Consider the following 24,202-nt stretch of genomic DNA (forward strand, 5'->3'; position numbering starts at 1 on the left):
CTTGGTGATCACTGAGAGAAGCTTTACTAGAGCATAATTAGAGAGGGAAGTACTGAAAAATGGAAGTGAAACGTAAAAGATTTCATTATCACTGGTAAAATCAGACGCAACACTTTCTCCCAAACCCTTCGCCAACAGGCATACAGTATCATAGGTTAAGTCGCCTTTATTTTAATATTCTTAGTGGGCGAAATGTAGAAATTTCAAGTTTTAAAGCTCATTCGATTGACGGGGACTTGAACTTCAATCCCCTCCATTTCCGACCGAGTACTTCAACCAATTAAGCTACGTATCATCTTTATTTATTAGTCGATAGGCAGCCTAAATTAGGCAAATAATATTTCTTTTACGAGAAGTCTGAATTGTACATTTCAGAAGGTTTTCATTTGCGCAAGGTGATAACCGCTTCCCAGGTGTGAGACTGGTCGCGAGAATATCTTCATGTTCCATAGATTTAATGCTCAGTTTATGAAGCATCAACTCCGTATTTTGTCTAACATTTGCCATGTAATCAAATTAAATTGAACATATCCAAGTCTGCGTTATAAATAATATGAAATCTTTTCGAAATTGTGGGAAGTCAGAAGTATGCCTGTAGGAGGTTCTCATCTGAGATCAATCTCCCCCCAATAATCTACGTCGTATTAAAAATGGCCTTTGTCAAATTCCTTATTAAGGCTTCCGCGGTGTGCACACATTGAAGGTCAAATTCAACCGGGATTTACTTCGCGTTGATCCATATTTCTGGGATAACAGTTTCACCGGCGTTGCAGTCGAAGTTTAGACAAATTTAAGTTCAAGCAACAAGTAATAGACAATTTTGCCTCTACCATTGCAGAGCATATCTAGACCGGACCAACCGGATCAACATTGGCTTCAAAACGCGGATCTCATCGTAAAAGAAAGCCGTTACTTCCCGAGGCTCATTCGGAAAGCCATTGAAATCCACAAAAAATCCTACACCTTCAATAGAGAAGACAGTTACACGCTTTCCAGCGCCCCATCACCGGCATCAATCACTTATGACCTGAAAACACCAATAGCAACGCCAGCGAAACTGTTCTCCCATAAATATGGACCAGCACGGAGTAAATTCCGAAGGACTTCGATCTTCCATATTCGTCATCGCTTGCCATTCCCTATCTAAGCAAGAGAACCCACAAAAGTGTTGGACATGGTGGCCAGCCGTGTTTGAATCTATGCCTTCAAAGGACTCACTCTTTGCCCGCGGACCCGACATTTTGCATCCCCAGGTTTTTCATTTCTCTATTTCGGCAGGAGTTGTGGGACGACACTTTCTCTGCGATCTTTTTTTGTGCGTACACATAATACTTTGGTTGTGAGCTTGTTATTTCTAAGCAATAGAGTGACCATTTCCGGTGTGTTTTTAATTGCTTCGCTGGGTTAGGCGTATTTAGAGGCTTCATGTCAGGCGGTCTCTATTAAATCCATTCTCCATACGCCTTCTACTCCAAGAACTCAAAGACTTGGATTAGCAAAAATTACACTATTTTTATCGCTCACGTGTTAAAGTGCTGGTTCTCCCACTCCGGCGGCCTATAAAGTTACTTGTGTGAAATATTTTTAAAGTATTCAACTTGCATTAGCATGTTAGTAAATTTAATTAATTAGTTAATTAGATCGTAAGCCTCTTTGACAAAGGCTTGACTTGTACAGCATAACGAGCCTTTTGTAAGATAAGTTGGAATTTAAATTATTATGATTTATCCCTTGTTTTCAACGGGGTGGTTAGTGTCATAAACCTACTCGATCTCCATTTGATGACAATATCCCCATTATTTTCTATTGCCAAAGAAATTCTCTTTTTCCACCAGATTCGAAGGTATTTTTTCCAAATAATTGGGCATCAGTGTGCATCAGGTGACGATTTTTCCCCTTTAAGATAAAAAATTGCTAATTTTTTGTGTAAGACCCCAACGCCAATGACTTATTTGTACACCTCGCGTTAGCTCTGAAACTCGCTGGCTTATTTCACGACTAGTGCGATATCATCCGCATACGCCGTGCCTCATGCCTTACCCCCCTAGCGACCCCAATCCCCCTCGCATTTAGTGCATGAAGGAGCGAGTCAGGCACCTTGGTGTAGAGGATCATGGGAGAGAAGGCGTCTTGACATAATTCCGCACCGGAAAGATGTTGGAAGTCTCCCGGGTGATCCTCTAGGACTTAATCTTAGATAGTATATATAATTCGTGTAAAATAGTATGGGAAGGATATCTTTTTCAAAATTAGCAGATCCATTCCACTCGATATGTACGTTGTCAAATGCTCTATAAAAATCAATTGTCAAATGCGCTGGAAAAATAAACTCTGTTTATAAAGGTTTGCTGATAATATCGTTTCTTAAAATCGTAACATCGGAGTATAGTCTTATATATTCCGCTATTGAGAAGTCACGTATTATAAAATTGACAAAATGATGTTTATGATGATACTAAATCTTTTTTGAAATATTGGATGAAGTTTAATAACCGATATTTTTTCTAGCGATATGATATCCTTTAAGAAAGCAATGGGCAAGCCCTTAGTCTATAATAATTTTGATATCAATAATACCATCGCGAGCTTTTTACTAGCGGTCAAGCGAATATTTTATGTAATTAAATTAAACAAACGGGTTTAAATTAGTGCTATAATTTCCCGATGCGTGGTCTAAAATTGTATGGAAGGCCACCATAGCCGAGTAATTTTCCTTTTGGAGCTGAGTTAAATAAAATTTCAAGTTCCTCTTTTATCCTTTTTTATAAACTTTTTATGTTTTCTTTTTTGCGTCATCTCCCACCATACTAAGAAGGGGAGTTTATTTTCTAAAGTTTCTATCTTACCTCTGATGCGTTTAAGGCGCTCGCTCTTACGTAAGATCCGAAATTCCATGCGCCATCTAGAGCGTCTCATCCACGATCCTCGAGAACTGGGAGCCTGTGTGCGAAAGTTCGGTCGAAAAATATAACAGGCTTTTTATCAAAGCTCGATTCATCTTCGGCAGCCAATGTAAAGGAAAAATTTAATATAGTTGTTTACAATATACACGTTAAACAAGGAATTTTTCACTAATTTTGTGACCCAAATTGCGTCCTGCGTTTGTCACATGCAAGCCTTTGCAAAAGAGGAAGGCAGTGCCTATATCGTTTGGGTCTGAGTTAACATTTCCTGAAAGACATTTTCACCCGAGAGGAGCTCGCTTTTGACCTCCAGCAGATATCATACATTAATTCTCTCCTCATAAAAGTATTTTTATAACACTTGAAGCTATAGAATACTTCATAGTATTGCAATGTTAATGGAACCAACCCTGATGGCGGAATTGAGGTGTTAAAAATCCATAGTGCCTATCACAAGGCATGAGCCTTGCATTAGGCGTCACTCACATTCCCTTTGGCCACATAATCATCTGATATCGCTTTAAGATCTGGGCAACTCCGTCTAAAGTCTCTTAAATGCCTGTAGCGCCATCATCCCTGCTTGAGTATTGTACGAAACTCCCCCTCCCCCTTTGCACCGACCACACCCAGAGCGCCTTTGGGAGATATTCAATATTCTTCGGAAGTATTCGACTGCAAATTTTATCAAAAACTTCTTAAGGACCATTTCTTCCTCCATCTCTCTCCTTTCCCAATCCCGAAGTTTTTCTCCTTTTATTATCGCCTTTTCCTCCCCAGCCACACTGGTCTACAGTAATGGTGATTCAGCACGCTCATGGCCGTCACTGTTAGTTGCCACCATTCCCTCCTGTTTCTCTACCTGATATGGTATTTATACCAGCCTACCTATTGGGTAACCTCTGCCGCGATTTACTGTCACCGTAGAAGAGGGATGGTTCCTCGCTTCGTCTACCAGCCGTCGTGGACAGTGAATGTATGGCAGTGATGGAGAATTCCACCACTTCCCCCCCCCCAAACAATTCCACTCTAGACCCGCCCTCCTCTTCCTCTGCTCCTCCAATGAATTACTGTTACCTTCTTTTATTCTGAGAAGTTGATCGGAGTGTTCTTTTACTGTATTCGTAGTCAGTGGGCCCAGGAAACCCCCGCTTCCGTGCCATTCTCCGGGGATTCCTCCAATGCCGTCAGTCCTTTCACACGATCAATCGTCTCTCAGTATCGTCAAGTTCCATTGCCACGACCCGAGTAGTCATGGCGACTGCGTAATTTTTTAAATCGCTCCTAAGGCCGGACCGCCTTTCATGTCCCTCCAACCCGCAGTGAGAGCAGGTGCATTTCTGTCCACTGTGGTATACGATAGCTTCGTTGCCGTTTACCTGTGTGTATGAAGGGACGTTTCTCTCTATCTTCATCCGAAAGACTCGGAGTTCCTTCTCCAGAGAAACATGGCGGAGGCAGCGAGTAAGGTAGTTAATAGAATACTCATTGACTGTAGACCTTTTTTAGGATACAGGGTTGGTCAATGCTAAAGTCATTTTGTGGGTTGCTATTGCAGTCGCCACAGCTTAGCATTTCGGAAAGAGATTCCAATAAGTTTCAAAATTATCTGATTCGTGGATTTGATTCTGCTGCTGCTTATGAATTCTATAACAATATCAACGTAAAAACGCTTGGTAAACTAAACCAACACGAGAAAGCAGACGCATCAATCAGTAAAGTGTATCATGTATACATAAATACGGGTGTCATTCAAAATAAAAATAACCTTTATATCCTTGTATTAAACTACAGAAACCTCAAATAAAAGAGAGTGGACCGCGAGCATACTTATTGCGCTGATATAGTTTTAGGCGCGGAGAGTTGGCTATATGATGTCTGTTCAAAAGGTATTACGAAATTTGAATTTTTGCGGGTTATGTATATTTAATTTTCAATTTTTTGTGGCGTTATGTTGGTGCTTACAGCTCTCACTCATGCCGAAAAAATCCGCTATTTTAAATTTTCAGTTAATTTTTGTTTTGCATAGCTGCATCCAAGCAAAACAGCTGTTTTTCTTGGACGTATGTTGGTATGTCTTTGATTTTTGCCTGTTCCAAAAAATGGTTCAAAGAATCTGTATCAAATGTTGTGTGAAAAACGAAACTAAGTCCCTGGACGCATTCCGAATGTTGACTGTGGCATATGGAGAAGCTACCTTGGACTGAAGCAACGTTTATCGGTGGCACAAAATGTTCTCCGAGTGCTGAGAAGATGTGAACGGCGAAGAGCGAGTCGGACGCCGGAGAACGTCAACAATAGACAAAAACATCGATGAAGTGAAGAAAATAGTATTAGCCAATCGTCGAATCACCGTTAGAGAAGTTGCTGAGGACCTAAACATATTGATTGGCTCGTGCCACTCCCGTGACTCGTGCCTATGACACGGGTCGCCCCGAAATTCGTACCAAAATTGCAGGACTTTGTCCGCGACGACCCAAATTTGCTCCAGAGGGTCATAACTGGTGACAAATCATACGGTTTACGGTTATGACGGGGAAACTAAAGCTTCCTATATCATCCCAATGGAAGCTGCAGCACGAGCCAAGACAGAAAAAAGTGTGTCAAGTTCGGTCGAATGTGAATGTTTTGCTTACTGTTTTCTTCGATTGCAGGGGCGTGGTGCATCATGAGTTCTTGCAACAGGGTAGAACGGTAACTAAGGAATATTATCTGTACTTTATGCGCAATTTGCGCGAAGCAATCCACTATAAACGCCCGGATTTGTGAAAGAACCAAAATTGGCTTTTGTACCATGACAACGACCCTGCTCACTCATCGTTACTTGTGCGCGATTGCTTGGCCAAAAACAACACACTAATGATGCCGCTGCCACCATATTCCCCACATCTGGCCCCAGTGACTTTTCTTGTTCCCGAAAGTGAAGAGGCCCATGAAAGGGACCTATAATTAGTTGATACGGTAAAATACCTTGGTGATACTTTAACTAACGATTAACTTGGGGAAACTGTATACGTAAAACCTGCGGGCAAGCAAATAAAAACTGGGATTTATTAGACATACTGTCGGCAGAAGTGACTATAATGTCAAGGAACCATGTTACCATGCTCTTTGTCAGGCCTCATTTAGAATATCTTCTTCCGATCCCTGGGGGTATTTTTGATCAGCTCTGCAAGCCACGGGAAAAAAACCAGTCTGAAAAATATATAAGTTGTGCGGTAACTGTCAGATAGTCGCCTCGCCTTGAATGAGTACGTTAATCGCAACGGGGTTTTACTTTCACCCTAGTGAGGCAAAAAAGTGGTAGTTTGTGAGAGGGGATGGGAACTTTGGGTCAAAGGAGAGACCAATTCGGTCTTGATTTTGTCTCGATGAGAACGACGCACAAGTCAAGCGTGTCGGAGGAGTTAGGGGCGGGGATGAGTGGGCAGTGGTGAGTGGAAGGCAATGTTGCTCTCCTTGGTTTGAAGCCTTACTTCCCTAAACTCCCGTTAACCCCTCCGGGCGACATCTCACCCACTCCCACACCGCACCCACCCCTCTATGCCATCTCACTCGCCATTCTTCCCTCTCGGAGAACACGCCAAGTCTCCGGATGGCGTCAACCGTCGGGGAGGAGAACGCTGAGTGTTTCCATTCGGACAGAAGGGGGGGGGGAGGATGGTGGAACGAAGTGGTATGGGAGAGGGGTGAATGCCGTTGTGACGTAGGAAGTGAGTGAGGGATAAGAGATGAGAGAAGAGAAAGGGAGGGAAGCTCAAAAAGGAACTACATATGCCATGGTTGGGATGGGTAGGAGGTAGATTTGCAGGGTAAAGCAAGGCATTCGAATTTTGAAACTTTAATTTGGAAACTTTAATTCGTAATTCTAAAGGCGGTGTTGTCTTTTCTGCGGGGATGGACAACCGGCCTCCTGCTCCTCTTCCACTCTCCGTTCCCTTCTTCTTCCTCTTCTCCCCCTCAATGGATCTCCTTATCTTCCTCATTTCCTGCCTAAAAATTTTTCCTCCACCGTCGACCCCTTCCCACACCTTCCCCTCTGCCCTCGCCCCCCCTTCCGTCTCGCCTCCTCTCTCCTGCTTTCGCCACAACCATCTTTTCATACGTGGACTTCCAGTTCAACTTCCACAACAAGTTGTCCTCATTACCCGATTGCTAACTTTCATATCCCCCTCCCTTCCGCTTCCCTCCCTCTCTCTCATTTTTTCGTTCAAATACTTTTTCTTTCCTCTCGCACCCCATTCACCCCCTCCGTCTTCTTCTCGACGTGCCCTCCGAGTACGGTGGCCCTTCCTTCCCACTCCTCGCTCTTTCGACTCACCCTTTTACTCCCCCGCATTCCCCCTCCTCCCCTTTCCCGTCTTCCCTTTCGCCGCTGGCCCCGTCCGTGTAACCCGAGCGAACGTCTCTGCGTGACATCCGTTTTTATTCGGATGAGAAAGAATGGTGAGTGAAGGGGGTGGAAGAAGGGATGGTGGGGAGGGACAGTGGGGGGGATATCTATTTAGGTGGAGTAGGTGTAGAAAGATCCTCCCTCTGCTCCATACAATTTTTTTCCCGTTTTTGGTGCGACGTTTTGTGTGTGTGTTCTATTTTTTCTTCTTCTTTCCCTTCCGCAAAATCTTCTGGAAGTTCTCGACGCTCTGCAACACGACGCATTTTTATTTATTTCCCCTCCCCATTACATTTGTCTTTTTTTCATGCCATTCGTTTTCCTCCTCCTCCTCCTCATCTCGACTCTCTTTATCGTGTGCCGGATCTGCGAGCTGCTGGAGATGTTCTCTCTCGCGTGAGCGTAACTTCCATTAGCGACGCTAGCGTTGTCGTGCTCCGTGACTACGACGATCCGTGGAGCGAATGGGAGAAGGGAAGAGGGGGAGGTGTACTCCGTGCATATATATTTTTTTTCTTCCTTTCTTTATTATTTTCTACCGTAAGAAATAAGCGCAAGAGAAAGAGCCTGGGGTTATGGTGGCAGTGGGGGAGCGCAGATGTAAGGGAGATTCAGGATAGCGCTTCGCTGGGAGTCGTGCGTGATAACGGCACGCAAGAGAAGGAATTGGTGACGAGGATTGGAGCGTCGATGAGGCTGATGAGAGGAGTGAAGAGACTCGGGAATAAATCCGACAGCGAGGGACGGAGAGAGAGGGAGGCGTTCCAGTTAATCCGCTGATTGCGTCTCGTCCTTTTGGATCCGTATCTGCCGCGCGTTTATCTCTCCTTCCCGAGCCGGCGAGTTTGATGCGCTTGCGTGTGGGCCGTATTTACATTCATCAAGATCAACATCTCGTCTGGGCCCGAGCGAAATTGACCCCTGTTCCCATCAGGGACTTTGAAGATAGGAGCACACAATTCATCCCGACGCAATGATGCATTGCGAAATGTCTTTTGGTGCTAAATCGGTTCTATTAAGCGTTTGAGTCTTAATTTGACCGATTTACAATTCTGTTCTATATCCATTATTCTTTTAATCCTTGATTGCTTCGGATCCCTATACCAGGAATCTGTGCAATCAGGCCTGTCTTATTTGATTAAGCGTGATCTGTAACATAGGGATAATTGAAAACTTTGATGAACCTACGGAATACTTCCAGAAATATTTCGATTGTAATGCTAAAACAATATGGTAAAATAATGTTATATTCTGTGCATGGATAATAGATGCTGATAATATTGTTTTTCAGATAGACCAGCGGTTTTTAGGTTAAAGATATTTATTTTTTTCCACTGATAATTCGAGTATGTTAATCAATACAATTATGGAGTAATTTGAATTATTATGTTTTTATGATATATTAATTTTTACAACTGTTTCTTGCGCAAAATATCTGGTAATATCCCTAGGAAATCGGGAAAGATTGTATATATATATAATTAAATATCTTTTTCAGTAATTTTTTAATTAACAAATTAAAGGAATGGAGAATGGATTTTAATGAATAAATATGGATTAACACCGCGGGAGCATTTAGTGAAACCTCATTTGAAAAATATGATATAAAAAGTCTAAATCCTGTACCGTCCATTGGATAAGTGAACTTTGATCCGAAAAAACATACAGTAAATAGAATGAATATATTTGGAATGGATATCATATATCCACATCGCTGCTACAATTCCTCTGTTTGAACTTTATGTAAATATAAACAATATGATGTATTTGTTCTAAATAATAGTTTAATTCATTATAAATATTTCCAGTAGAGTAGTTGCAGGAAAATTTTCTCGTTCATGTTTTCAAAGTGTTTACTGCCTCAATATTCATCATGAAAATACATAAGCACTCCTCTAATTTCCCTGCGTTTGCTCGCGCATTGTTATTTACATTCTGAAAGCATTTTATTTTCCCCCTTCAAATTTCAACCGTTCCTCGAGTTTTGCTTGCCTCTTATTTTCTTTATTTGCTCAGTATTGACCTTATTTCCATACGTACATTGAAGCAGCTGTAGACCCATGGGTTTTAAACTGAAGTAATTACACGCTTGACCTTTCCTCGGTTTTTTTTCAATTTGAAGTAGACTGCACAATGAAATGTTGCATTATATTGTTTATACATTTCTACCGTTTGGTATTAGGAGATCTGGCCAGGGAGTGTCCTATTGAGAGCAGGTTATTTGAACTCCCATGCTTCAAAATTTATCTCGGCTGCATATTATGAGGATTGACAGTTGGGAATCGGCTTTAAGTTTCCAAAAACCAGTGATTGCTTTGGGTTTGAATCACATTCAAACATTTAATATGTCAATTCGCAGATGTGTGTTCTGACCTGGATATTATGCATATGTTTTCATAGAAGTTCTTATCAAAGCAATTAATTTCTTTAAATTCCTCATAAGTTTTATTTTTAGTTGCTGAATTTCGCTATTCATGTAGAAGAAAATTGCACCACGCCCCTGCGATTTTCTTTGTAGCTGCTTTTCAGCAGTTCCTTTTCTCGAAATCTCATATTTAGTGTGCCATTTCTCAGAAAAATTAGAATTAGTGACTTTGCTGAAGTCCTTAAGAGCCAATTAGAATGACAACGAGAGAGCTACAAATAAGCCAAGTTCCCCTTCATTTCTTCCTTATCATACACATGACATACTTCTTTTATGAATCAAATAAGGATATATTACAAGTTAACTACCTTACAGTTGTATAGCATATTACAGGTGCATTTTTACTAAATTTAATAAGACACTGACCTCGGTTTCTCTTGTTTTTTTGTGAAATGCCTTTAAAAATAATTGTACAGTAAGAGTAGATGTAAAACTCATTTGCCCTTTGAGTACAATCTCCAGCAAAAGCATTTTTTTTCTTACAGATGCTACTAAAATTTTAAAAGAATTAATTTAGCGAAAATGTCAATTTTTCTACTTAAGGGCTCATCATGTGATTAATTACCTTCTTTATACCTTTGCCATATTCTAGTTACTGAATTTATTTAGTCTTAATCCGAAAACAGCACTTTTTTGGCCTTTACATCGGACTTTTAACAGTAAAAACAATGGAGACGATTGCAAACACCCCAGCTCTAGGAGGAGGAAACCCCACTCAGGTGGGAATCGAACTCGCGACCCTTGGATGGCATACAAAGACGTTACCCCGCCGCTATCGAGGCCGGCACGATTATTGAAGCCACCGCCAATTATTTCAAAGAACACTGTCTTTGAATTCAGCTAGTATACATACTATTTTACATCTACATTTTGATCAATTTCCGCCATGTACAGATTTTCTAGTTTTTCCGGTAAGCCTTTCAAAAAGTCTTTACTCTGTTCGGTGGTATTCCATAAGTAAGGTAATCATTGTGTGACTATCTGGGGAAGCTTTTTTTCTTCAAACATGAAATCACAGTTATTGGAAAACGTTTTCGTCTCGTTTCATTACATCAACCGGCGCAGAAGTGTATATTCAGATTATTACGTTTTGCCAAACGCCAGCACGTCATTTTAAAATAATGTTAAAATTACCTTTTTCATTTCAGCCTTGACTCTTTTTTGGGGTCAGGGAGTTTTTTATCTTTCTTTCACTACTGCGGTAATGTGTAACATAAAATCACCCAAAGATTTGATCAAGAAATGTTAGCAAATCAAAACCTTACTAATCGTATTTCATTATAGATCAAAAAGCATCAACGACATTTATATTTACAATTCACGTCAACCTCAGTGAAAATAAGCCATGTGTGATATAGTCGTTATAACTGGAAATAAAATAAGTATTTAACATAGGCTAATTATGACAATTGATAAAATTCAAACTAGCTGGAAATTATAATTAGATTTAAATATTGACTAGTCATCTGCAACCAAAGTCCACATCTTATAACTTAAATGATGGGAAGCAAATTATGAAGTTCAATTGATAATATACATGTAAATTCTCATTCTATGTCGTTGATATTTCAGAAGACTCATATGCAAGGTGGAAGTTAACTAGACTTGTCTAATTGTTGCAAAAACTTGTTTCATAAGATCGGAAATTTATAACAAAAGTGCTGAAAATAGACTACATGTTTTGGCACTCTAATCATTAAAGGAGTGGACTCACTTCCAATGTGAAGGAGCCATGAGATTGCAAGCTCTTTACCATAAAAATTTGCTATCACCCAGAAATTTATTCATGCAACAATACATATTTAATATTGCCCCCTACACTCGATATTGTGTTATATACACATTTCATGCTCAGTATAAGGTTATACATAACAAATTAAAGACGATAATTCAGAAATAAATAGTTCTACGAATGATTTTCTATAGAATTATGTTTTCACAACATCGACGAAATCGGACCGATTTTCACAATCCCTTATCGTTTACTAATTGTGTAATTAATCTTGAACTGTAACTAGCATGCCTCTTTATGCTTGCATAGCGTCTTGAATTTTCTGTTCCTTTTATTCTACTTGTTCCAGGCCATTCCCCGCTCGATGAAAATCTCAAAAATTGATCAGCTACGAAAGCCCTTCGGTGCTGGTAACTTCATTGCCGATCACATCAAAATGAACACTCGTGCCAGCCGTGCACAATATGATGCGGAACTAAAACGCACATGCCTCCTTGTCAAATCGCACAACTTTCCCCATTGAGGCCTACGTATTCTATATCGGGATGCATTTGGGATATTGGCCTTTCCCCGGCGTCCTAGGCATCGAAGTCACGTCCTCACGACCCTCCTCAATGGGTGATGAGTCCATTCCAACCGCGTGTGACCGTGAAGTTAACAGCGGTATTGTTTCCATTCCCTCTTCCTCTCATGGCCATCTACTTCTTCCCGTCCACATTCTTTCGTTTCCTTTCATCCCCTTCTGTTTTCACCCGCGAGTCTCCTTGCCCCACCCTTTTCTTTTATCTCGACTTCGGGAACACCTCCTCATCTTCTTCATCCAGACGTAAGCCAGGATGAAATCGTTTCTCCTATCTCTCCACACTCCGCTCATTCAGTGTCACCCCCCCTTTCCTTCACCAAAACCCCAATCCCTCCTACGCCTCGGAAGCATTTAAAAAGACCTCGTGCCATCAGACATAGGTGCTTCGACGCTATCGCCGATATTTTCTCGCTCCCTCGAATCCTTCCTTCTCTTGATGCAGTCGGAAGGATTCGTGTCGGAGTCGGCGTATCAGATCTTCGATAAAATTATACGGATGCATTTTTATCTGACTCAAGGACTAAATCATTAGAAAATATTATGACATCTATTTCTTTCATGATTTCTATTATGATGTCATTTCAATTTTGGTAAATTTCAATCGATAAATTAGGGAATTTTGCAAAGGATGTGAAATGTTATCATACTTTTGTGATTTGTTTTAGTGCAAATAATATAATGCTAATGTTTATCTTTGAAAGAAAAAGGGCTGTTTCAGCACAAGGAAAAACTCTTTCAGAGCTCGAAACGGAATTTTTTTCAACAGCCGTCAAGGACCATTAGACACTTAAAATGAGTATCCCCTATCATATATGTTGATAGTTGCGCCAATAAACAATATTAATGTTAGGTGATTTCCACATTTTTCGGGCTGCGTCCGCGTATGTCGTTTAAATGTACATATGGACGTTAAATGGACATACGCGGACGCAGCCCGAAAAATGTGGAAATCACCTACTCATCGCCGCGGAAACCTGCGAACGAACAATATTAATGTTAGTTGCGCTATTGAAAAGTGCATGGATATAGTTATTCATTTTATTAAACCACATAAGTGATTCACATATTTTTAAACGATACAGAATCAAATACACACCCGAATATATATATATATATATATATATATATATATATATATATATATATATATATATATATATATATATATATATATATATATTCGGGTGTGTATTTGATTCTGTATCGTTTAAAAATATGTGAATCACTTATGTGGTTTAATAAAATGAATAAAATATATATATATATATATATATATATATATTCGGGTGTGTATTTGATTCTGTATCGTTTAAAATATCGTTTATATATATATATATATATATATATATATATATAAAATATCTTCGAAATGGAACGCTCTTCGGCGACACACAAATATATAAAAACACAGATGTAGATTTTTAGAATATAGAGACACAAAGAAACGACACTCACAATTTGTTATTTTACGTTTCGACAGCACGGCTGTCGTCTTCTGAATCATTCTGATTCAGAAGACGACAGCCGTGCTGTCGAAACGTAAAATAACAAATTGTGAGTGTCGTTTCTTTGTGTCTCTATATTCTAAAAATCTACATCTGTGTTTTTATATATTTGTATATATATATATATATACAAATATATAAAAACATAATAATAGATATAGATATAGATATATATAATATATATATATATATCTATATCTATATATCTATATCTATATCTATATCTATATCTATATATATATATATATATATATATATATATATATATATATATAGATATAGATATAGATATAGATATAGATATAGATATAGATATAGGTATATATATATATATATATATATATATATATATATTTATACTTATGTATTTGATTAAATTATATACATAATTTGATTTACGAGATAGATGAACACATACACACACAGATACACACGTGTGTATGCATAAATGATACGTATCTGTGTTGTTTTCATGATCGAATTAAAATTTAGCCCTTAATGTTAATTTGAAAATGAGTTGCCCGGGAGTAATTTGATGTAATAAAGAAGGCATAGACTTCAGTATTCCGCGAGTGAAATGTCGTTCATTAAATACACCTGTATTTAATTAGAGTTAAATGTTTGAGTACAGTTAGATTAATATAATATTTTAATAAATTTGGGACTCTAGACTTAGTTGAAATTTTTACTGTATCATTGCATCCATTCAAGTAATGGATGTAGCATGATGGCAGATTAAGTTTATATTTTTTCTTGCGTCTTTTTAGAAACAATCCTTGGAAGGATTAGTTATGAAAAGGGATTACTTCAGGGATCAGATAATGCGTCCGTCTTTAATGAATGCTGCTCTAATGAGGTTTCTTTCCAAGAACCTGAGAAGAAATCTACGTCATTAGAAATATTACCATTGATGGAATTCATATTTGTAGACCTTAATGCAAAACTCAATGCCATTATTTCAGGACCAAAAATTAAACTTGCTCTACAATGATAATGACTTCAATATAAGAATGAGTAGATAGAAAATTTTGAAAACCGCACCAATGTGATGACTTGGAGTTAAATTGCAAAAATCCATAAAAGAATTGGCGGGCAAAATTTCATTTTCCCATGTACTTTACATAAGGCATTTTAAAGTGCTAAATCCCCAACAGTTCTCCGACCAAAATTGATATTTTTATTCGGGTTAATATTGATAATTCTAAATGGAGTTAGCCAAAGATAGAATAAACCCTTATATTTAAATTTCAGTTTAGTTTCGGAATTTGATGCTATTGTAAATTTTATTTAAATTGTAAAAATTATGCGAAATTCGATACATAAAATATTTACAAAATGCTTTAAGCAATAATTTCGTTAATAATGCTTGAAATTACAATAAAGCATAATTTAAGATATATGAAAACTTCAGCTTTGCAGTCTTTCCAGAGGTTTTTACATTAGACTCTAGTTCCACAGTCTGAATTATCCATGGATTATTCTATACTGGAGTTTATTCATAGGAATCATCAACGTTTTCTTATAAATCGGTATCTAGCCCTAAAACTACATTGATTATCATGCTAATGGCCAATATCTTTTGTCTGGAGAACTGAAAAACGTCTGAGGATTTAATTTGCACGAGTTTCAAAATGCTCTGGTTTTAATAATTGCTACTCTGCCAATGAAAGGCAAGTGGTTGATGATAAATAAAAATCGGCTACTTTTCAGTTCCTTTAATTTTATTGAACTCTGGAATTCGAGAGCATTTTTCATTTTGAAACACAAAATGTTTAAATTGATCCTTTGTTTGGCACATATGTGATAAATTTTTAACACATTACCAGGGAATCGCCGGTGCTGGACCTGGTTTTATTTCCTAAAACAAAATTTTCCCGATCGATCAGCCATCAACGTACGCCGAGTGCACAATCTTTTGTTTTCGCTCACCGGCGCCGTTAATTTTTCCGCCCCCGGCTCAAGTCCTCGCTGCGTGGGGGCACTCCCCGACCTAGTTCCCCAAGGGCCCATGCGACGTACACTTTGAAAGACCTCTCTACCTCATGCTAACGCCATGTGAGCACGTGCGCTCAGCCGCTAATAATCAAGCCTTTAACTCACCGCCGCCTCTCTTTCTTCCGTCCTTTCAAAGGTTTCGTCATCGTGCACCATCCCCTGCAGCAGCACGAGGATGCGGCGGCGTCTAGGGCCGGCAACGCCTCCTCGTACTACGCTCTCGCGGCGGCCGTCTCCACGACGACCCCTGAACCCGCTCCATTCCCCTACTTCGACTTCCACGTGCCGAGGAACGTGACGACGGCCGTGGGGCAGACGGCCTTCCTGCACTGCCGCGTCGAGCAGCTTGGGGACAAAGGGGTGAGTGAGAAACAACAGACCATCCCACACGCTTCCAGTCACCACGTCCCCCCTTCCCTTTAACGGCCGCCTGCCCAGCGCCCACCCTTCGTCGTCTTCTTTAGTCCTCCCTCTCCCCCTTGCAGCCCTTCTTCACGAGCACAATTTCGCCTTAGCCGACCCACAATCTCCACATCTGAGGAGATGGGCTAGGGAAGTGTTTGGTGGGAGGGTGGATTGGTGTTCTATCCTCCACCTCGCCTCACCGCCCTCTCGGTTAACTTCCCCTCTTCCTGTCCTCCGACCCTCCCTCCGAACGCCTCTCCGAAAATCCTCAACCGCTCTCGCGCGGTGAAAGTAGTGGAGCAGCGAAGTATACATATATGTAAGTATTCTATATATGTACATATGTATGTATATTCCTCGCAGGATTGCGGTATCGTTTCTGAATCTCTCTCCGGGCTCAAGATGTCTTCGTTTGGTTTTTTTCTCCTTTCTTTTCATCCCGTCGTGGAACTCAGCCCCAGACTCCATTTTGTAACCCTTTTATTTTCATCTTTCCCCTTCCTTGTCTCCATTTACCGGATATGAAGTCTTTCTCTCCCGCATGTCGTCTTCTTCCCCCTTAACTTGATCTCCCTCTCACAATAGCCCGTCCTCCTTTCTTTTTTTTCGTTCCTTTCCACGAAAAAGAAAAACCCCCTCCCATCTTTCCATAGCTCGTCTTTTATTTATCGCGTCGTCCTCCTTGTTTTTACCCTCCACTTTGCTTCAACTCCTCTCTCCTCTGCCGCCTTCCTCTCCTGGTCCTTGTACCCAACTTCCGTCCCATCTCCCGTGCCGTGTCCATTTTAATGATCGACTTTATGACCGCTCCCTTCGGCCGTGCGTCCCCGCCAACCAACCCTGCTTCCCTACGCGGATTTCTCAGAATGGATGGAGCCGTGGACGTCCAATTCCTTCCTTATTACGTCACTTACGCCCCAGAATGGCCAATGCCTCCCCCTAGACCTTTTAGCGAAAGAGCCATCCATTTCCCCCACAACCGTTAAGCTGTCGCCCCTACAAATGAAAACGTTGAAACGCATTCAATTGTGGTCGTGCTCAAGCATTTCTCCCTCCTTGTTTGCATGCATCCTATCCAAAATGTTGGGTGGAAGTTGTCTTTATTTATTCATTCTTTATAATCCCATGGACACTTGCTTGGATTCTACTGGAGCATAATGAACGGTGGATTTCACAGTTCACATTCATTTGCTGCGCATTTCCATCCTGGAGGGCGTGATTTTTTTTGTGTTCTGGTTGTTTTTCATGCAATATTTTACTGTCCATTTTTCTTTTCCTTGGAGTATGTCTATGCAAGATGGCTTCTATCCCACCCATTCCCCATATGCAATACAAACTTTCATTGAATATGAGGAAAGAGATTTATTTTAATAATACGAGATGATAAATAATACGTCATATTTTTCTCGAAATGGCATAAGTCCTACAACTTTAGAATCAGCATTCCACTATGTATATCAATGATGCGAAATTCTACAAGTGGTATTAAATATGCACCTCGTTTATTCATCCCTGCAAATTTGCTAGTTTATCTTTAAATGAGGGCTATTGAAAGCTTTTTAATGTCTAATAATCAATTAATTACAGGCATGTTTGGTCACTAACTTTCTATCGATGTGCCATTATCCTAGCTTTTGGTTATATTCAACTTTCAAATACTCACCTTGATTCATTAAATTTGTACTCCTTTGCAATCTTAAGCACTTAATAAATTAGTAAACCAATAAACTCAATAAAAAGGCGTGGTGAAACGTGCAGCTCAAGAGAATTTGACGCTCTATGGGCTCTCAACTACAATCGAGTCTGGATACGAATCCAGCGCAGTCGATAACGATTTTCACTTTTTTCCTCTCACCTACTCCACTGACATTGAATTAATTAGGTTCCCTCTCCCACCCACTCCTTATATTTTAAAATTGACATCCATTCACACGGAACGTTCTGACACGGTATATTCTCGATGCGAGAGGGATACACGCCCTTGGTTCCAAGGAGTTGAATTTCTCGAAGAATTGTTTGAGTGACGAATCTTAGAATTATCTCCAGGTCGTTTTTAATGAACGATAACTGCGTATTCAATATAATTTTTTAGTCCAGAATCCGATTTCAGTCACTTATTCCATTTTTCCAATGATTTTTGTTAAATTTTGACCAATTCAGTGATTCCACTTTTAGCCTTGTTTTCTGGAGAGGATTGGGGGTGGGAGGGGGTCAAAAGGCTGCTCTGTGTAAAGAAGCACGCACTCCTGTCTGCCTGCGCTCAATAAAGCGCCAAAAAAGCCGAAGACGAATTTTTCTCTGCCGCATTTTAAATTTGGAAACTTCTTCCACGCCAGCCAGTCGCAGGGGACTCAACGGATGGGCCGAATTAATTATTTGTCCATGTGCTCACCGCCGTCATGCCCCGAGTAGGATTAATGGATGAGGCATCGGATCTCCTCCTTTCCCCTCTTAACCCTTTGGAAGACGGGAAAATGGAAAGGAAACGACGTGTAATTCGGGAAGGGGTGGAGGGGCAGAAAGCGAGGGAGTTGAGGGGAGAGAGAGAACTCAGTCCTCCGCAGCCACGAAATCTTCGCTCGCCTCCTCCTCAGCATACACATCCGCTCGCTCCCATATAAAATCTGCCACCCCCGCGTCTCTGACACTCCACAGGAGTCTCGAAGGAAGGAAACTCTGCCGCGAATATCAACCTAACCCTTCGTTATGGACAACTCTAAGAGAATGGGTTTCTCCTCTGCCGCCCCCTCTGTTTTTGAGGGTGCGCAGGATTGTGGGTAGAGTCGGTTAGGGGGGGATGTGCTGCAGGGGAGGCGGGGGTTTTCTCCATCCCTCTTACCCTCCCCCTCTCTTCGACTGTTCAACTATTTTCTTCCTTCGCAGCAGCGAGTGGCCCCTACTCGTCTTGTTTCGGAGGATTAGTAAGAGTGGGAAGGAAATGGGAGATCTCCGGGGGTTGGGGAATGGAGGGTGTAGGTTGGATAGTTTTTGACGGTGGTTTTGGGGGAGGGAGGATGGTTGAAGAAATTCTTTCTTTTTGTTTTTTGTACCCATATTCAGAATGGAGAAAAGAAGTTAGGGTGGGGGGGTGGCTGGGTGGGGGTGAAAAAGGGTGTGCGCGGGGGATGGCGCGTTCTACGCTTCCGCGGTGGAGCGAGCGCGCGACCGCATATAATTCCAAAGCTGTCGTCCGGAATGCCCCTTCCTCCCCCTCCCCACCTCACTCTACATGCCAACTTCAATCCCCTTTCCCCTTCTCGCTCTCTTCTCCTTCCCATCCTCCCTCCACTTAACATTTAAATTGAACACATTCTGGTTATTTCTTGCATTCTCAGATCCATAAAAACCTTATTCTAGGCGTATTCACCTCGCATTGACGACGGCGCACCCCGGCGCAGGAACCAATTCTACGTCCCGCGGTTCAAATAAGATTCGAGAATTCCACTTAACAGAAGGGGTTGAGGAGAAGGTGTGCGGGTTGAGAGGGGGAGGGTAGAAGGGAAAGACCTCTCGGGCAGAGGGAAGTGGGAGGCGAAGAAATACGACGAGACATTTTTATGCTCCTTGAGCATATGGAGAGCATGAAAGTTAGGTCGTTAAAGATATTGTTACGTTACTTTCCGAGTGCTTACTTGTGTCGTAAGGATGACGTGCCTGTTAAACTTAATCTCATTTCCGCAAGACGCTTATGCGCCCTGCATTTATGCCTTCCTTCGCTGTTCCCTGGATTAGGAAAGCGGTTTAATTTTTTACCGATGGACCTATCTCGAGAAAGTATTGATGGGACGGTGCGAGCTTCCACGGGTTCGTTAGAAAGGGCATAAAACGCTGATCTTTGGAGAAACTATTCCCAAAGTACAAGTGGGGATTACAACCGGCCTCGGAGATGAAAATCAATTCTCGAGATCAGCATAAGAATGTCGAGAAACTCGTTATTTTGCACCATGTGTGGTTACGCCGCCCTTTATAGCACGGAGTTTCTCCTTATATTGCTTAAGAGTTTGCTGCTGACCCCAGTCGTTCCTTACGTAGATGTTGGATTACCATAATTTTCCATAGTATCATTTTCATTTGAATCCACCAAACCTCACAGTTAGGTGTCAATTTATCGGATTCTCACCATCTAGCATATCTGTTTGGTGCAGATGTGGTAAATGAATAAAATATGTCAGTAATTAAATACGGTAATATGAAATCTTACTTCCTCATAAAATATGCATGGTAACAAAAGAAAAAAGATTGATTCTATAATAATTATGATTATGGTATTTTTTTGGTATAAGATTCTAAGATTATAGATAAAAATGTTCTCGAGAATTTGTAATTGCTGAACTTATTAAGCCCGTCACCCTACGCCTACGGAGACGATTAGTATTTAAGGCCAGTCCCATGAAATCCAAGTTTCAGTTGAGTGGGGATTACTCGTGGAGACCTAGTGCGGCTAATTGTCATTCACATTTGCTTATAAAAACAAAAATAAACCTTTAGAATGAGTGAACTCAAACAGTTATAAGAGGATTCATTAAAAACAGACCGCTATGATCAACCCAAAAGTTGTTTTAGATATTATAGAGTAGAGCTCACCTAATATATCCAACCTAAGCCCAACAACGCGGGAAATTTACACAATTAGTTAGGAGTCAGTTTTTTACCTGTACCGCCTGTGGTTTTCCAGCTTGGCTGAAGCCGAATCGTTTAGAAGTGTCACCGAGAACGGAACCCTGGCTCCCCAGTCAGCATGTCGGAGCTCTACCCTCTGAACTGCCATGCCAAGGGAATCGTTATATGGTAAAAATATACGTAATAACTGCTATTTTTGCTTTCTTCCTGTCTTGTGATGGAAAAAATATTATTGTAATCGACTCAAAAAGTAAAATTTTTATCATTAAGGGACTGATTCTCCGTTTGCTTTCCTATTCGAAATAGTAGTCATAAATTATATCATATTCATGCCTCTAATTTAGCTGTTTCAATTTAATTGGAATAGGCGGCCGGTGGTAACCTAAACATTGAGAGGATCTACATTCTGTTATAGGCGATTATCCAAATGTCCTTAGTCGAGTAGTGATTTTTTAAAAGAATTTTGTCACTTAAGTGTCTTGTAGCATGCACTGATTGATATTCCTCAGTTTAATATCATTCTGTTTTAAGTATTTCGTCATTGAAGGATGCTAAGTGACCTCAGTACTCATCGTACCCAAATGAATACATAAATCCTTTACTGCTGATTTGAACTCCTATTCCTCAGCTATCAATGTTATTTGAGATACCTATTTGTTCAATCGTAACTAAATGAAGATAAATGATATGAGAAGTGGCGAAAAGAGTTATAAATGAAAAGGTAAAATTTAGCGTTTCTCCATTATCCTTCAGAAAATTTTTCGTTCCAAAAAACTCCACGGAACCTTAGAAGTCGTCAGACAAAGGGCACGTAAAAATTCAAGCCCAAGAAAGAAATTCTTCTAATTGCTCGATCTAAATTAACAATTTTCACTCGGCTCCTAACAACTTTCCGCTGTAAGCGTGTGAGAAACTTTCCAGACACCTCATCACTGGGCCTTCTCTTTCCACCATTTTCTCATTCGGGATATCGCAGTCATTTTCCATACGCATTGAATCTCAATTCTCACTCATTCAAACCTGCCGTTGTGAAAAAAAAGTTTCCATAATCCTCGACATTTGAGTGGAAATCCTCGAGAGAAAATTTAACCACGGGGTCGTGAAGTGGGACGAGCTTGCAGCGGTGGTTTCCGCGCTCGTTTCAGGACGTGGCGAAAGTCAACCGAAGTTTCTGGGGAGGGATGGGACGATATAGGTGGTGCGGAGGGAGGAGATGAGGGGGGGGGTTCAGGGATAAACATCACGCGGCACGTCGGCAAAAGCAGGTTCCAAATCCTTAAGCATCGCGTCAGGTGTGTGAGGGGGAGTGTGTGTGTGTGCGTGTGTGTGTGTGTTCTTCTGTGTGAACACACGGTTGATGAAGGGAGTTTAAGGGGATGTTAAGGGAAACCGCACGATCAGCCGCGCGGAGTTTCAGGGAAACGCTGCGACGGTGGTCGCTCATGCGAGCCTTGGAGCGGTGGGGAGAGGCGAGAGGTGATTGGCGGCGGGGTGGAGAAAGGGTGTTGATGATTTGGGTCTAGGGATGGGGCCCGACCGGGCGCAAGATGGGGGGAGAAACGACGACACGCACACACACACACACACATACAAAGGGCTTGGGAGGGACGGGACGAGAGGATTTGGGGGCGGGGAAAGCAGTATCAGAGTGAATGGGGTGGAGGCGAGTCGCGGAAATCACGTGCAACGAGATGGATTTGAGGAACAACGGTGCAGTAAATGAACCTCGGGGTCGAACGGGGGTTCGTCGGGGTGGAGGAGGAGCTGAGAGACCGATTTAATTGGGCAGATTACGCATCGAGGGAGTGAGGAAGTGGAGAGGAGGATACGGTGGCTTCAACGAGGCGCGCGTGGACCGAATGTTTAGTTGGAAGGAGGGTGATTTGGAGGGAGGAAGAGAGATAGAGGGAGACGGGAGGAGGTGTAGCCCATGACACTTGCGCTTGAAAAAACGGAAGAAACTTGTTCCAGAAGTTTTCGTCTGGTTATTTCGCGTGGGAAAATGAGCGAGAGGGCTTGAACCAGAGGGGAATTTTATGTTTACCTTCGAGTGGATTTCGGATATTGAGACTTGATTGTGAGAGCGAGGGAGAAGGGGAGAACGGACAGTTTCTCCCTAAAAAGGAATAGCACCTCCTTTGAACTTGGAGGGTGATAATTTAGCCGATAAGAGCGACAGGTCGATATAAATGATCGGCCGTTTATCAAAGCACTCTGCATTTGTGTTGGTGGGAGGGAGTCAAATAAAGGGAGAGAAAGATGGAGGCATCAGAGGCAGTCGAAGAAATCTTTCCCCATTGCGCTAAATTCTTCTTACTCACAAATAGACATGCCGATGGCATTCGGATCGAATGGGGCGTTAAGAAGGATTACTCCTGCGGGTGATCGCTTCGTCGGAGAGTGGTATGTTTTCAAATGTCAAAGTTTAGAAAAGCTCACTTGCGAGCGAGCAAATCTGTACTGAACGCAGTACGTCAATTTCGGCCTTTTTTTCCACACCACAAGAGGATATGTTCTGCAATGCATCAGTGACCATGTAAAGTAATGAATAAATATGATCTTTTTTTCCAGCAAATTTTATCCCATGGAGGATGAATAGGAGGAGATTTATTTAAAGGCTCATTTCAGGAGAAAATCAATTTAAATATTTTACATCGTTTTCCCTACGTGCCAATAATCCAAGGTTCATCTTGATAATTTTTAAAGGCATTTATAATGTGTTAGGAAGGAAAAACGGGGGTTATGTAATTTTCTCTTTCAAATTTCAAAGAAAATCTCAAAATTATAAAATATTTCATTTCGGGAAGAATCTATATATTACCTTGAAAATGTTCAAAGCATTATGATATTTAATTCAGGCATATATTTGCTAAGAAATTTGGTCTTCATTTGTATGTTGTATATCATTTAACATGCACACAAATTCAATTTATCTCTTTGCTATTTTACGATCTAGAACAAAGTTAACGATTTTCAACAATTTGTAAAAGAGGTATCAATTCGAACCAATATTTAAAAGAGCTAATATGAAATATAAATTCAAATATTTTAAGTAAATAGAGTTAGTAAAGTATGATAAGTTAATTTCAACCCATTTCTAAGATGTGCAACCTTACGGTTTGATTTAAAAGATTAGTAACACGTAGTGTGACGTAATACTAAAGAACAAGTTAATTCGCATTTAGTCTATTGTTCAATTCCAGGTTACTGCAAATGGAAATTTCCAGGAATAACGTGTTTTATGACATGGATGAAGCATATCAGATACTGATATGATGATTTGGAGTACCTATCACATTTTCTGGACGTGTACAGATTGCTGGAGTCGTATGCTTTCAGATCTGATCAGCTATTTGTCTTCAAACAATTTTATCAGCGGCCGTATTGGAAATGGACACATGATAAAATTATGAAATGAGGCAGTAACAGCATTTCTTAACCCATCTAAAAGTATAAAAATAAAAATTTGAAGAAACAACATTTACATATTACGGTAGAAAAACCGTTCTTCATTCGCGTTGACGCAGATGAGTCCGCTCGAATCGACAGAATTCACGATGAAGGATTATACTCAAAACTAAGCTTGATAGTGCAAAAGCCTGTAAACATTCAATTTCACGTCATTCCATTACGTCAACAGTGAA

General features: G+C 40.8%; 1 protein-coding gene across 1 annotated transcript in view; it reads left to right on the forward strand.

The window, feature by feature from the left end:
* dpr1 (defective proboscis extension response 1) overlaps nucleotides 1-24,202 on the forward strand; it is a 1,065,831-nt gene that overhangs the window by 566,205 nt on the left and 475,424 nt on the right. The window contains exon 2 of the mRNA XM_071587742.1: nucleotides 15,670-15,893. Within this exon, the coding sequence (XP_071443843.1) occupies nucleotides 15,670-15,893 (224 nt within the window). The remainder of the gene's footprint in view (nucleotides 1-15,669; nucleotides 15,894-24,202) is intronic.

This window comes from Hetaerina americana, unplaced genomic scaffold (assembly GCF_022747635.1).
Source record: "Hetaerina americana unplaced genomic scaffold, ioHetAmer1.1.p SCAF_1, whole genome shotgun sequence".
NCBI classification, from domain to species: Eukaryota; Metazoa; Arthropoda; class Insecta; order Odonata; family Calopterygidae; genus Hetaerina; species Hetaerina americana.